General features: G+C 38.3%; 1 protein-coding gene across 26 annotated transcripts in view; it reads left to right on the top strand.

Moving 5' to 3' along the window:
- Nucleotides 1-313: 313 nt before the first annotated feature.
- GPHN (gephyrin) overlaps nt 314-12777 on the top strand; it is a 417472-nt gene continuing 405008 nt past the window's right edge. For all 26 annotated transcript variants that reach the window (XM_063439077.1, XM_063439080.1, XM_063439078.1 and 23 more), the window contains exon 1: nt 314-494. In XM_063439077.1, the coding sequence (XP_063295147.1) occupies nt 431-494 (64 nt within the window). In that variant the 5' untranslated portion in view covers nt 314-430. The remainder of the gene's footprint in view (nt 495-12777) is intronic.

Raw genomic sequence — 12777 nt, forward strand, 5'->3', positions numbered from 1 at the left:
CCCTGGGCCTCCAAGGTGTATTTGCCTTTTATTCTAGTCCAAAAATTGCCCTTGTGCCCAAGCTTTAAAACAAAACCACAGCTTTTTAAATTTCTTCACTTTACAGCCACTTTCTCTTCATTATATCTATCAAAAACGAAGATTCTGTCACACTGCTTGTCTAGTCCAAAGGAGTTCTGAGGACTCCAGTTACAGTATCCACATCCCCAAAATCCCAAAAAACAATTCTCCTGTGCATTTATCGGCTGTCTGCAGCTCATGCCTGGCAGCCTCCCCCTCCCCTCAGTGTCACTGTCTTCCCTTTGCCGGAGGTGAATGCGCTCGTCGCTCGGCTCGCTTCCCTTGATTCTCGGCTCTCTCTCTGCCCAGGCTTCCCAGTGCTCGGTGAACGGCCGGTGAGAGCGACTCCGGCAGGAAGGAAAGAAGGAAGATGGCGACCGAGGGCATGATCCTCACTAATCACGATCACCAAATTCGCGTCGGGGTCCTGACAGGTAAGGCAGCTTGTATTTAGGCCCTCCTGTCTGTGTCCTGCCCTCCCCCCTCTATTTGACATGACAGCAGCAGAGGGGGGTTCCAGCCGGCAACCTGGCCATACAAAATGGCAACCTGGATATGGGGACACCAACCTGAGCATCAACGAATCCCCAATACCCTGCCTACCCAGGGTCCCCCATATCACTGTACCTAAGCCCTTGCATACCATAGATGTAGATTGCTGCATTTTGGGTTTTTTCCTTTAAAAAAAAAAAATGTTCAGTACTCTCCTCCTGCCTGGTAATTTAAAAAAAACAAACATTTTTTTATTGAAATACCTTGCCTATAAAGTACATGACTGTAGAGGAACACCACAACTGCCTGCTGTTGTGGTTCTGTCCGTGTGTCCATTCCTACAAATATTGTAATATATATATATATATATATATATATATTTATATATATTTTTTTGCTCTGAAAATAGCTAGCACATGTCTTGGTATCTACGGGTAGTCTTGTATTTGTGCTATCTGCATATCCTTTCAATATGATGCTTCTTCTACATTTGCTGTGTGGATTGTGTTTTATTCCTAGCCCACTACACATCATCAACCTATTTTTGTTGTGGAAATAATGTTTTTACACAATAAACAGATGCCAACACACTGCCAATTATTCAGAACGCATACACACACCGTATTGTGTGACTGATGTTTCTGTCCTTATAACAGGCTGATTTTTGCAATGGATAAGCAGTATTACAAGCCTTTCTGTATCATTACCCTGCCTAAAAATACTAACCTTTGCCATTTTAGTTGTGTAAGAAGTGCATTGATCCTTGGACTCCACATCAAGGCATTCCATATATTTTGCACTCTTAGTAGAAGTATTTTGCTTACACACATAGGTGCCTGATTTATTGGCTGAGTGAAAAATGATGTATGCTATATGTATAACCTGGTTCCTATTTCAGCAGTTCTCAAACAGACTCACTTTGACATAATTTCCTTAATTTGCATTGTGTTTTTGTGCTAGAAGATAAGGTGTGTGTGTGTGTATTTTAAAGGCTCATTGTTTTCAGCACTCTTAGTGCTAGTACTACTTCTACATGTTACACACATTAAAATACCAAGACTTTGTGTGTATTTAATTTTTTTATTTTTCCACAAGAAAGTAGTGGTCTTGGCACTTAATGTGCACACTGAATACAATGGAGTTTAGAATGACTTAGAAAAACTAATTACAAAATTTAGGCCAAAATAGTGGATTTGTAAAAATATACAGTATTGCAACTCAACTCTAGACACTACTTGGCTATTTGTCATACCTTGAATGTTGCAATTAGGTCTTCAGTTCACCTCAGTTCACTGTTTAGTGAATAAACGCTACACTCTGTGTGTACAGAATTGGGAAAATCCACCCATCGAGATTAGATTGCAGTCATTTTTTAAAGCAAGAAGATCCTTAGTCCTTTAGTGCTGCACAGAATGTAAATGCTGCAGTGGAAATGTATATTAGCAATTTTTAGGGCTATTGAATACACAAGGAAAAGTAATTATCCCTTTTTTTTATTATTAAAAAAATGTGTTAAGGTCATGAAGGCCCTCCAGCACTAGATTATGAACATTTTAAATATATATATATATATATATATGTGTGTGTGTGTGTGTGTGTGTGTGTGTATATGTATGTGTTTTCTTCCAAGATCTGCTTTGGGCATATGTATGGTATAAAGCAGTAGATAATAATATAGATGTTCTATTTTCATTTAAATTCTCATGTAGATAGAATGATATTTGCCTAGTGGATGGAAAATATAATCTTGTGTAATTAATGTGTGTGTGTGTGTGTGTGTGTGTGTATGTATGTGTGTATATATATATATATATATATATATATATATACGTGTGTGTGTGTAATCAATGGTGTGTTTGAAAGGATTGCCCTTTACTATAGATCAGAGGCAAACGTTGCCCATCCTCCATCCTTCTTCTAGATCTCATTTTCTGTTAGTGATTTTTTTTTATTTTTTTTATGGGAGGTCTTGGAGTTTCGAGCTCAGTGACGTACAAAGGCAGAGAGCCTGAAATGAAAGATCTGGATATATTATTTGGCGGTTGATGGCAGAAAATCTGCAATGTAAGGGGATTCCATTCAAAACCGCAAATGCTATTGTTATCTGTGGAGGTTAGAGGAAGCTATGACTATCCAAAATATATCCAGTTGCTGATATTATACAGTCACAGCTCAAGCATTAAATGAAGATATCATGGTTACCATGCAGATCTTGCAGCTGATCATACTAAAGCAGTGTTGTGCTCTTTTCCATTGCAGTTATCATATGCTGGTAGCTAATGTGTTATATGAGCATGGGAATTTGGGTAACATTTCTGCAGTCTCTCTCATTAGCTGCTTTTCATTTTGCTGAGTATTGAAATAACAATATTTAAAATGTATGTTGTGTGCATATTTAGGGAATCCCCTCATTCTATGACTCCATATTTGTTTGACCTGGAGCTGTTCTATTCTTGTGGTGCTGAATACAAGACTGATGCACATCTTTGCCTGCAGTCTACCTTATACATTGTTACAAATGTAAAAAACATCTCTCCACAAATGGGGTAAAAATAATAATACTTTTATCATTGGCCCAGTGTTTAGACTCTGAAAATATACAGTTTGTGTTCAAAATCTGAAATAATTTTATACGTCGGCACACAAGCATATTGTACAGAATGCATTTGTCTGTGCCTTTTAAATATAGTAAAAATGTATTTCTACATTTACCTCGTGATTTTTGTAATGAATTTGGATTGGCAAATATTGTGTGTTTACTTACTAATTTTGAAGTGTGCTATATCAAATTTGTATATTTTTACTTTATAAACAGTAATTTAAAATTCTATAAATTGAATTTCTATTGTAATTGTATGAAAATGATGGCCATTAAAACTTTACTATATTTCTTTTTAATATAATAGGTTTCTCTAATGTCACATTTATGCCTGCATAGTTTTCTATAATGGTAATCAGCATTGGGTAATTGATAAATGCAGTGCATCCATCTATCCATCTATCCATCTCTGTTAGCCAGGCCTAAAAGTTACTGACCCCTGCAAATCTTGTATTATTTGTACTTACATTTGTTGTTTGGAATGATGATGACATAATCACAAAGAATAATGAAATCTGGAAAAAACCCAAAATTAAAACAAATGTGAAACTATATATTTGCAAGTGATTTGTCTACTTCCCTGTGCAGGTATAATCTAGTACATGATCATAAGTACTCTGTGTATGATGCCTGGGTTGGGTGAGCGTAGTGGCAGAAGGGCTCGTTTCTACAGTCTCTCAGAGCTATAAACTGCTGGTGCCATGTTCATGTGAAACACTATTCTTGCCTGCTATCAGCCATGCAGTCACTATTTCAATAAACTGCTGCTTTCAAACACTCCTGTGCAATGTGGATAACTACTTTTTCCAGCTGGGAATATGTTAGTTTCCAGGGTTATATCTGAATAAACTTGTGTGTTTTGGCTGGTCTTTATTGTCGTATCTTCGACCATCTTCGACCATGCTTTGTGGTACTTGTTCTATGCATGCGCTGCCTCTGCCACAGTAGTAAACTGTAATACAGTGAGGGAGGGTTAAACTTACAGTGGGTAGGCTGACCCTTCCAATTTTGTGGTCCTTGTTTTCTGTATGCACTGCCTCTGCTATAATCGTAAACTGTAAAACTTGCAATGGATGGGCTGATCTTTCTTATTAAAGGGACACGCTAGTCAGCCCGACTACTTCATCTCAATAAAGAGGTCTGTCCTTGTAACCCTGCAATATAAAGCACAGCAGTTGTTTTAGAAATTGCAATGCTTACATTGCAGGATTAAGTCCACGTCTAGTGGCTGTCAGTATGACCGTGCAGCAGAAAAGCACTAGAAGCTCTTCATCTGCACTGACCAAGTAAAATCCAGAAACGTGAATCACTGATTAAATGCTTTCCTATGGGTAAGTTTGTATGCATGCTCAGTGACCGTTGTGCATATTAATTAGGTTCCCAGAGACTTAACGAAGGTTGGACTTCCTCGTCACTTTTAAGGCATTTCATTGACCAGTTGGGCATTTAGCTCCTACACCAACTAGATTTTCCTATTGTGTATCTGCACTCAACATTCAGAATGCCTGTCTCATAAACAACATTCTAGCCTTTTTATCTTTATGGATTCTCACCAAGCCTTATATCCACACTCCTAGCTGGATACCTGTGACACTAGCCTCTCTCCCAATCAACACCCTAGGCATAAGGCGATGGCTAACAGAAGCCAAACATCAGTTTCTGACTACTACTTGGCCTATGTGAGCTTGAAGGACTGCATCTATTGTATCTGTGCATATATAAGGTGCTCCATTATTATTATTTATATAGCGCCAACAAGTTCCGTAGCACTGTTCAATGAGTGGACTTACAAACACGTAATTGTAACCAGACAAGTTGGACATTCATATGTATATCTGTACCTGGTTATATACATTGGCAGTGTGCGACAAATATGTTTGCATATTCTAGTCCTTGCGTCTCTCTATATGTTGCATGTTTAAGTGTTTAGAAAACATAATTTATATGCTGTCTATAAGGATACAAAAATAAGCTTGTCTTGTTAAATTTTCTTTATGACGTGACTTGTCTAGAAAAAGTTGAGATCCAATTTCTTAATTGTTTTTTCTTTTTTTAAAAGCAGTTTCTATACTGCTAGGTTTCTCAAGTTGTTGCTTTTGGTGGTAATGATAGGTTAACCCATCTCTCCCAGCCACACACTGATTAGATAATAGATATGCCAACGTGTATGCTGCAGACGGGAGAGCCCTAATTTGCCAAACTTCTGGAACTGACACAAAGGAGGGATGCACAGTTTTGCACCAAAACCACTGCAATACAATATAACGGTTATGGTTTACAGTATGCCCATTTAAACACATAATTAAGTGTTCTTGCATAGCAAGACCACTTACTGTTATCTCACATATATAGTATTATTATTATTATTATTATTATTATAGCCAAATTTGCCACCCTAACTCCTCCCACAGTTTTTATACTACATAGACAAAAATATACCAAAACGTGCGGATTATTCCCGATCGGATTGCTATTACTTTGTGGAACGTTTCGCCGAATGGTTCACGGAATAACGTCGTTCTCGAGGCAAAATTGGTCCCATAGGAATGAATGGCAAAGCTAGAGTGGGAGCTGTCAAAAGCTGAAAAATCAGGACATGATTTCTAAACTGCCACCACTCCCTCATTTTCAGGCCCACCTACACAAATCTTATATCAAAACGTTCCGCAATCCCTGCTGCCACTAAAAATGTCCACAGCTAAGTACATAGTCCTGATAGTTTTCGCAATATGACCATTTGTTTGCAACTCATGCCGTCCATTGACATTCATTGAAACTCCACTCTGCAAAGCTCACATTTGAAGGGCAATTTCTAAACTGCGACTGTGCCTTCATTGTTAATATTGCAGAGACATACTATGCATCAAAATGTAGGTCTGGGTCTTTTGGTTCTCACAATATAAAGCTCTTCGCTGTAGGATGTATAGTTTTCTAAAATATGACCGTTTGAAGATGGCAACCGCCAAAATACTCTGACCTGTGCAAGGCTGCAGCAGCAAGTGATGTCATAGACAGGGACTTTTGCACCTGCTAATGTTTTTATAACTGTATGTTTTTATGTAACTGTGAAGCACTTCGGGCAACAACGTTGCAATTAAATGTGCTATTTAAATAAATAATAACAGTTACTCCGCCCACTCCAGTTGTAGACTACTGCTGGAGGCAAGAACACTTCACACAATTTCCCCAGAAATTGTAGCTTTTCTAGTTGCATTGTAAAGTATAAAGTTGTGAAGTGTAAATTTCACTTTTTAGTTTAGTTTAAATTGCAGTTAACATTTGGCATCCATACTTAAATGAATCTGTCACTTTAGCTGGTTATATGCACTAGACATGTAGAAAAACGTGTAACCAAATGAGACATGCATTATTTGTTGATGAAGATAAAACCAGAGGTGTGCTTTGGAAGTCTCTCTCACTGAAGAATGCCTTGGGCCAACAAAGGTTGGTTTAGTCATGATTCCGCTGGCTTTTCTTCAAAATAAAATGTCTCAAAATAAATTGTAAAGTATACCCAAGAACAAACTTCTGATTTTTGATTATTCTTTTATTAACAATTTTATATGTGTCACAGTTAGGCAGGTTGATACTATAGTGCTGTATTATTTTGCTATATTTAATTTCTACATGTTTGTGTTCGAATTGGTTGAATACAATCCTGCATCAGTTGAAATGAGTTGGACAAAGACTGCTTTTATCTATGGTCATGTGTCCTTAAGCATATTACATACTAGTGAATATGCTTGTCTAGTTATCCAGGGTCGTAAAAGGAATTCTGCTTATGCTAAATTAGTTTCAATTATCTTTGTATAACTAACATTGTTATTTTTGTTTAAAAATAAACCCCATTTAAAATCAGTGCACTATACTTATTAATGTAGGGTTACAGCTGGCATGCAGAACTTCTTACCAGTAAAAGCTGCTAATGTATCATCATGCTAATTAACAAATGTACTAGTAAGAATAAAGTGGAAAAAAAACAAAACTACTAATAAGATTAGAGGGAAAAAAAAAAAAAAAAAAAATATATATATATATATATATATATATATATATATATATATATATTTCCATTTTGGAAAGTAATGGAGTGGAGAATAGTGACAGAAGATGACAAAAGATACAGTAAGAGAATAGAATTAAAACATTTGGAAAATATCTTGCTCGCCTACCTACATTGACTGAAATACTTTTCTTTTATACATTTTTTATTACATTTATAGGTTTTAATATGACAATCTATTGTGTTCTGAATAATGTGAGAGAAAAAAAATATTATGAAAAGGAAAAAGAAGAAAATAGATTAAACCAGCGGTTCCCAAACTGTGTGTCTCAGTGCTCTGGGGTGCCGCGACGGGCACTCAGGGGCGCCTCGGAATAGTCCCCCGGTGCTATAATTATAGCACCGGCAAAAATAACCGCAACCGGGCCTCTATAGTGTCTGCAGGAAGGGAGAAAGTGACAGCCTGTCACTTCCTCCCAGCCTCGTGCAGGGAGACCGTGCAGGAGGAAGAGGAGGCAGCCGCAGTATGAGGGGAGTGGAACACACCAGGAGCTGCTCCAGACCTCTCACTCCCACAAGCCAGCAGGACTCCAAGCCACCCTCCTGGACACACAAGATAAGCTAACAGGAGGGTGGCTGGAGATATAAAAAAAATATATCAATTGTGTGTGTCAGGGTGTGCATCTGTGTGTGTGTGTATATATGTCAGTGTGCTTCTGTGTTAGTATGTGCGCACACAAATCTGTTAAAAAAAAATAATAATTTTTATTTACTCTGTACATGTCAAGGGTTTGTGTTTTTTTTTGTCAGTGTGTATATCTATGTCATGGTGTGTACATGTATCAATGTTTGTGTGTGTGTGTGTGTGTGTGTGTATATGCGTATGTTTGTGTCGGTGCCTTTATGAATTTGTGTATCTGTTAATGTGCATGTATATCTGTGTATGTATGCATGTAATAGTGCATACATCCAAGCAGTCAAACACCAGCACAACACACAAACAGTCTCCTGCAATTTAACACAAATATTACATACAAACACATCCCTGCATTCAAGCTCCAAAAAAATATACAAACATATTCATTCAAACACAAATACTTCGCACAAATGTACACCTGCTTTTAAAAGTGAACATTACATTCAGACACACCCATTATTAAAACTCAATAACTATATACAAGCACTCCTTCAAGCACCAACACTGTACATTACATTATAGCGCCAGTAAATACCGCAGCGCTGTACAGATATACAACCTAGAAATTTTGACTTGGAGTGCCTTGGAAAAATAGTGAGATATTAAGGGCGCCTTGAACCTAATATGTTTGGGATCAACTGGATTAACCACCTGACTATGCTCTCGTGCAGGGCTTTTAAAGCATGTTGACGGTATAAAACATCATGCATTAAAAGTATAAACAGGGTTAAATCCCTGCTGGTACTCAGGAACCCAAGATATAATTGAAAAGCGGAGGGCTGTCACTAACTGTGTAGCAGTTAAATTGAGTGTGGTGCATGTCCCTTTAAATCTCCATGGCTGATTGATCACGCTAGCCGCAAGGATTCTGAGCCTGCCCCAGTGTTTTTAAGAGATCCCCAGGTTCAGAACTTCTTGCATGCATCTCTGTCCAGTGATCAGTATTGGGCTTTACAAGTTGCCCAGCACCAATCTCAGTGTTCAAGTGCTGATGGAGAAGTGGGAGCTCTTCCTCTCATGCTGCAATGACACAGTACAGAGTACTCTGAGAGCTCTGTATTGGATGCGCTGGGAAATCCCACTGCTGATGTTAGTACTGACGTCAGCATAGGTAAAGGGCTGAGGGCAGGTTTAGGCGCTATGAGTAGTATTATTGGTAGGATGATTGATTATGGATTGGATTATAGGTAGAATTAATTGTTGGGAGGAAAAGTTATAAATGTGGAGTATCATTGTCTTCGAACAGTAACAGAATAAAAATATGGTGCGTTTACAGTAGTGAGACATGTGTGATCTGTAAAATTACCCAAAATGAAACACAGAAACTTTTGTGTAGCGATTTTGGAGTCTGTGACTGCTTTTTATCTAAGCATGGCAAATTTGACAAAGTTATAGCTTGTAGCAATAATTCTGACAAACTTTACAACTGTAATTTGCTTCCTGCGATATTTGTTTTATAACTTCAAAAGATTAATTGAAATCCTAGACATATTGGGCATTTTAAATATCAGCACTCTATAGCTGAATCTATTTTGAGTTAGTTTTCTTTAGTTGTACTTTTTTTTTTTTTTGATATGTTACTCCTATTTAATATTATATTAGTATACATATGTTATCAAAGGAAAGCTATATTTTTCCTTTAAAACTTATATATTATATCTAGGTGTGCAATTAAACAGGGTAGAATGAACGCATTGCAAAAGTTCTGAAAAGGCCAAATGCATCACATCTCAAAAGAGGGATACATCCTTAACCGTTTTAAAAAAGGAAGGAATTCACAAGCAGAAAGTATAACATTCTCTACGGACATATGATGTCATTGTCAAATCTTTTCAAATGTATATATCAAAGTGGAGCGGGAGTAAGTCATATATTACATAGATCTTGTGCTAAAATTAACTCTGCTTCCTGTGTTGAGGGCATGGCAGGCAGCCCATCACAAATTCTGTTATTAATAGTTGTGCAAATAGATAAATGGAAAATATGGACAAGGCCTAAACATCCAACAATACAGTTTTTACATTGAACTGTGGAGATACTTTTTGTATTGCGTTTAAGAAGAAGAAAGAAAAGAAACACCACAGATCAGCATCTAGATAACATTGGATAAAATACATTTTTGTTTTAGAACATTTGTAGGAGAGCAGGGAAAAGTATTTGGAATATCCGAGGCTGCTGATGGGATCAAAATTACTGAGCCAGGTCAGAGGATTCAGCAGGACATGAGAGTGGGCTTGTAGAATACCCATGCTAAGAGACACAATACTTGTGGAGTCAATGCCATAGCCAGAACTTGTGAAGTGTTATTTTTAAACACGTGAACTACTTATAGTCTGTGTTTACACAGGGTGCCCCCTAGTTCATACAGAAATAATAAAGGGACTCTAGTAGCAGCTCAGTTTTAAATATCTTTAAAAATTGTTAGTGCAAAACAAAATGTTTTCTCCTACAATCAACATTTAGATCACCCCATTCTATAAATATTGTTGTAAGATCACATGCAACCATATTGTTTGCATTTTCACATAATGCCTATTTGTGTATTTATTTGTTTAGCACTCAATTTACAGCTGCAGTCCAAATGGAATGAGTCAATGTGTGACATCATCAGAAGACACTGCCTGAACCCAATCCAATTCACCATTCCCTTGTGATTGTCAGGATAGTTATAACCCAACACTCAGAATAAAGCCACACAGGACAAGGAGAACAGTAGAAGAGATACGTATCACCGGATCTTAGAGTGGCTGGGCTTAAGGTGCAAAATACAAGGAATAGAAATGTGAAGAAGCAAGCCGAGGTCAAGGATTATAGAGGTACATAGAATCAATAAACTAGCTAAGGTCAGGGATACAGAATTAAGAATAGTCAAAACAATTCTAGATTAAGAAACTATTATTCAGAATTACATAAAAATAAAGAAAAAATGCTCTTTTATATCCTGAATGGAAACCACAACAGGGCACTGAACAGATTTTAAACTCTGGTATTTATAGGCCTGGTGTGTTTTCCTTGATAGCCACACCCCAAAGCATGAGTGGGCGGCAACATGGGTGTGATAGTGTCACAATGTGTGTGTGGTTTATTGATATAACAAATGGAGCAGAGTTACAGCGTCTGGCGTCAGAAACCCTGAAAAAGTGTCTGAGGGTGTGAAACCGATGATGTGCCTACTTAGGTAGGTAGGGGGACCAGGTGAGTGGCTTAGCACAAGGTTATGTATCCTTAAAGTGATGGTGTGTGGACAGTGCTTGGCTGGTGCCATACACATGCTGATTTGCTGTTGATTCTTCCTCAGGCTGAGAATATATGCATTACGTACCAATTTTGGGAGGTATTTAATAAAATCCGCTCTGTCACCCCACCTGCCCCACTTCATAATGATGACCTCTTTATTAAATGCTCATAAAGACCGTGTTGACTATATTCCAGTGAAATTCGCATTAGAAAAAATAATGTGACAAAGCTTGACAAAAAGGTAGAGCTACTGCTGTCTTGCTCTGTTAAAGGACCACTATAGGCACCCAGACCACTTCAGCTTAATGAAATGGTCTGGGTGCCAGGTCCATCTAGGATTAACCCCGCACTGTAAACATAGCAGTTTCAGAGAAACTGCCATGTTTATATTAGGGTTAATCCCGCCTCTAGTGGCTGTCTCATTGACAGCCGCTAGAGGCGCTTCCGCGCTTATCACTGTGAAAATCACAGTGAGAAGACGCCAGCATCCATAGGAAAGCATTGTAACTGCTTTCCTATGAGACTGGCTGAATGCGCGCGCGGCTCTTGCCGAGCATGCGCATTCAGCCGAAGAGGAGGAGAGCTCCCTGCCCGGCGCTGGAGAAAGAGGTAAGTTTAACCCCTTCCTCCCCCCAGAGCCCGGCGGGAGGGGGACCCTGAGGGTGGGGGCACCCTCAGGGCACTATAGTGTCAGGAAAACGAGTGTTGTTCTGGCACTATAGTGGTCCTTCAAGTCCCCAGCTGCCACTAGTGCTGGCTGATGGGAAAAAGGCACTTGTTTGCTGAATTCTCCGATGTCTGTTCTTGGCAGATGAAGTGCCAGGAGCTGAAGAGGATCTTGCAGAAGAAACATATTCAGGGAACTAAAATCTACCTTCCCCACGTCCACTGAAAAGCGAAGCAGACCTTGAATCTTTGCAAACACGCCAGAATGTGATAGATTGGATTTAAAGTCATATTTGGTTAGGCAAGACAGTTAACCCAATGTGGATTACTGGTGACGCATACTTTTTTAAAAATGGTTTGTATGGATTTGAAATTTGCATAGCAATATTTTTGGTACAAATCAGGCATTTGTAGGATCAATGACCACTTTGCATAGCTTGTTATTAGAGGCAAGCTCAAAAATATAAGCGCAATACAGTACCTGCACACTGCATCTATAAGGCACAGTACCTATTAACATGAATAAACCATGACATCCAGCAGTACATACAGATCACAGCTTATACTCCTGTTTATATCACATGCGTTATACTCCCAATTTCAGTTTAGTTAGTGTACTCACTATAGTAGTTTGGCCTTGAAGCTTACACATTTAAGAGTTAGTTATTGCATATGTATGCCATATACACAAATTTGCCCTGTGGTTGGCACATTCTTGCTGGTAACAGATGAAGATTTAGTCTATAAGAAAGTACAGGTTCAATGGTACAGAGTTGGAGGTGCACATGAGATGTTCACTAAAACAGCATTTTTAGAAAGCACGTAAATCAGCAAAAAAAAAAAATGCCTGTAGAAGTTAGTATTGTAGAATACCTTCTGTGTTGTTTCTGAAAATGGGCATTCACCGCAATGGAAGCTCATATGGACTGGATGGTAAGAGAACAAGCTGATCTGCTGCAAGTCTCCAGAGATTGAAATGACTTTCTGCATTGCTTACGAAATGCCAGGACACTAGAAAGATTA

Source organism: Pelobates fuscus, chromosome 13 (assembly GCF_036172605.1).
Source record: "Pelobates fuscus isolate aPelFus1 chromosome 13, aPelFus1.pri, whole genome shotgun sequence".
Classification (NCBI taxonomy): domain Eukaryota; kingdom Metazoa; phylum Chordata; class Amphibia; order Anura; family Pelobatidae; genus Pelobates; species Pelobates fuscus.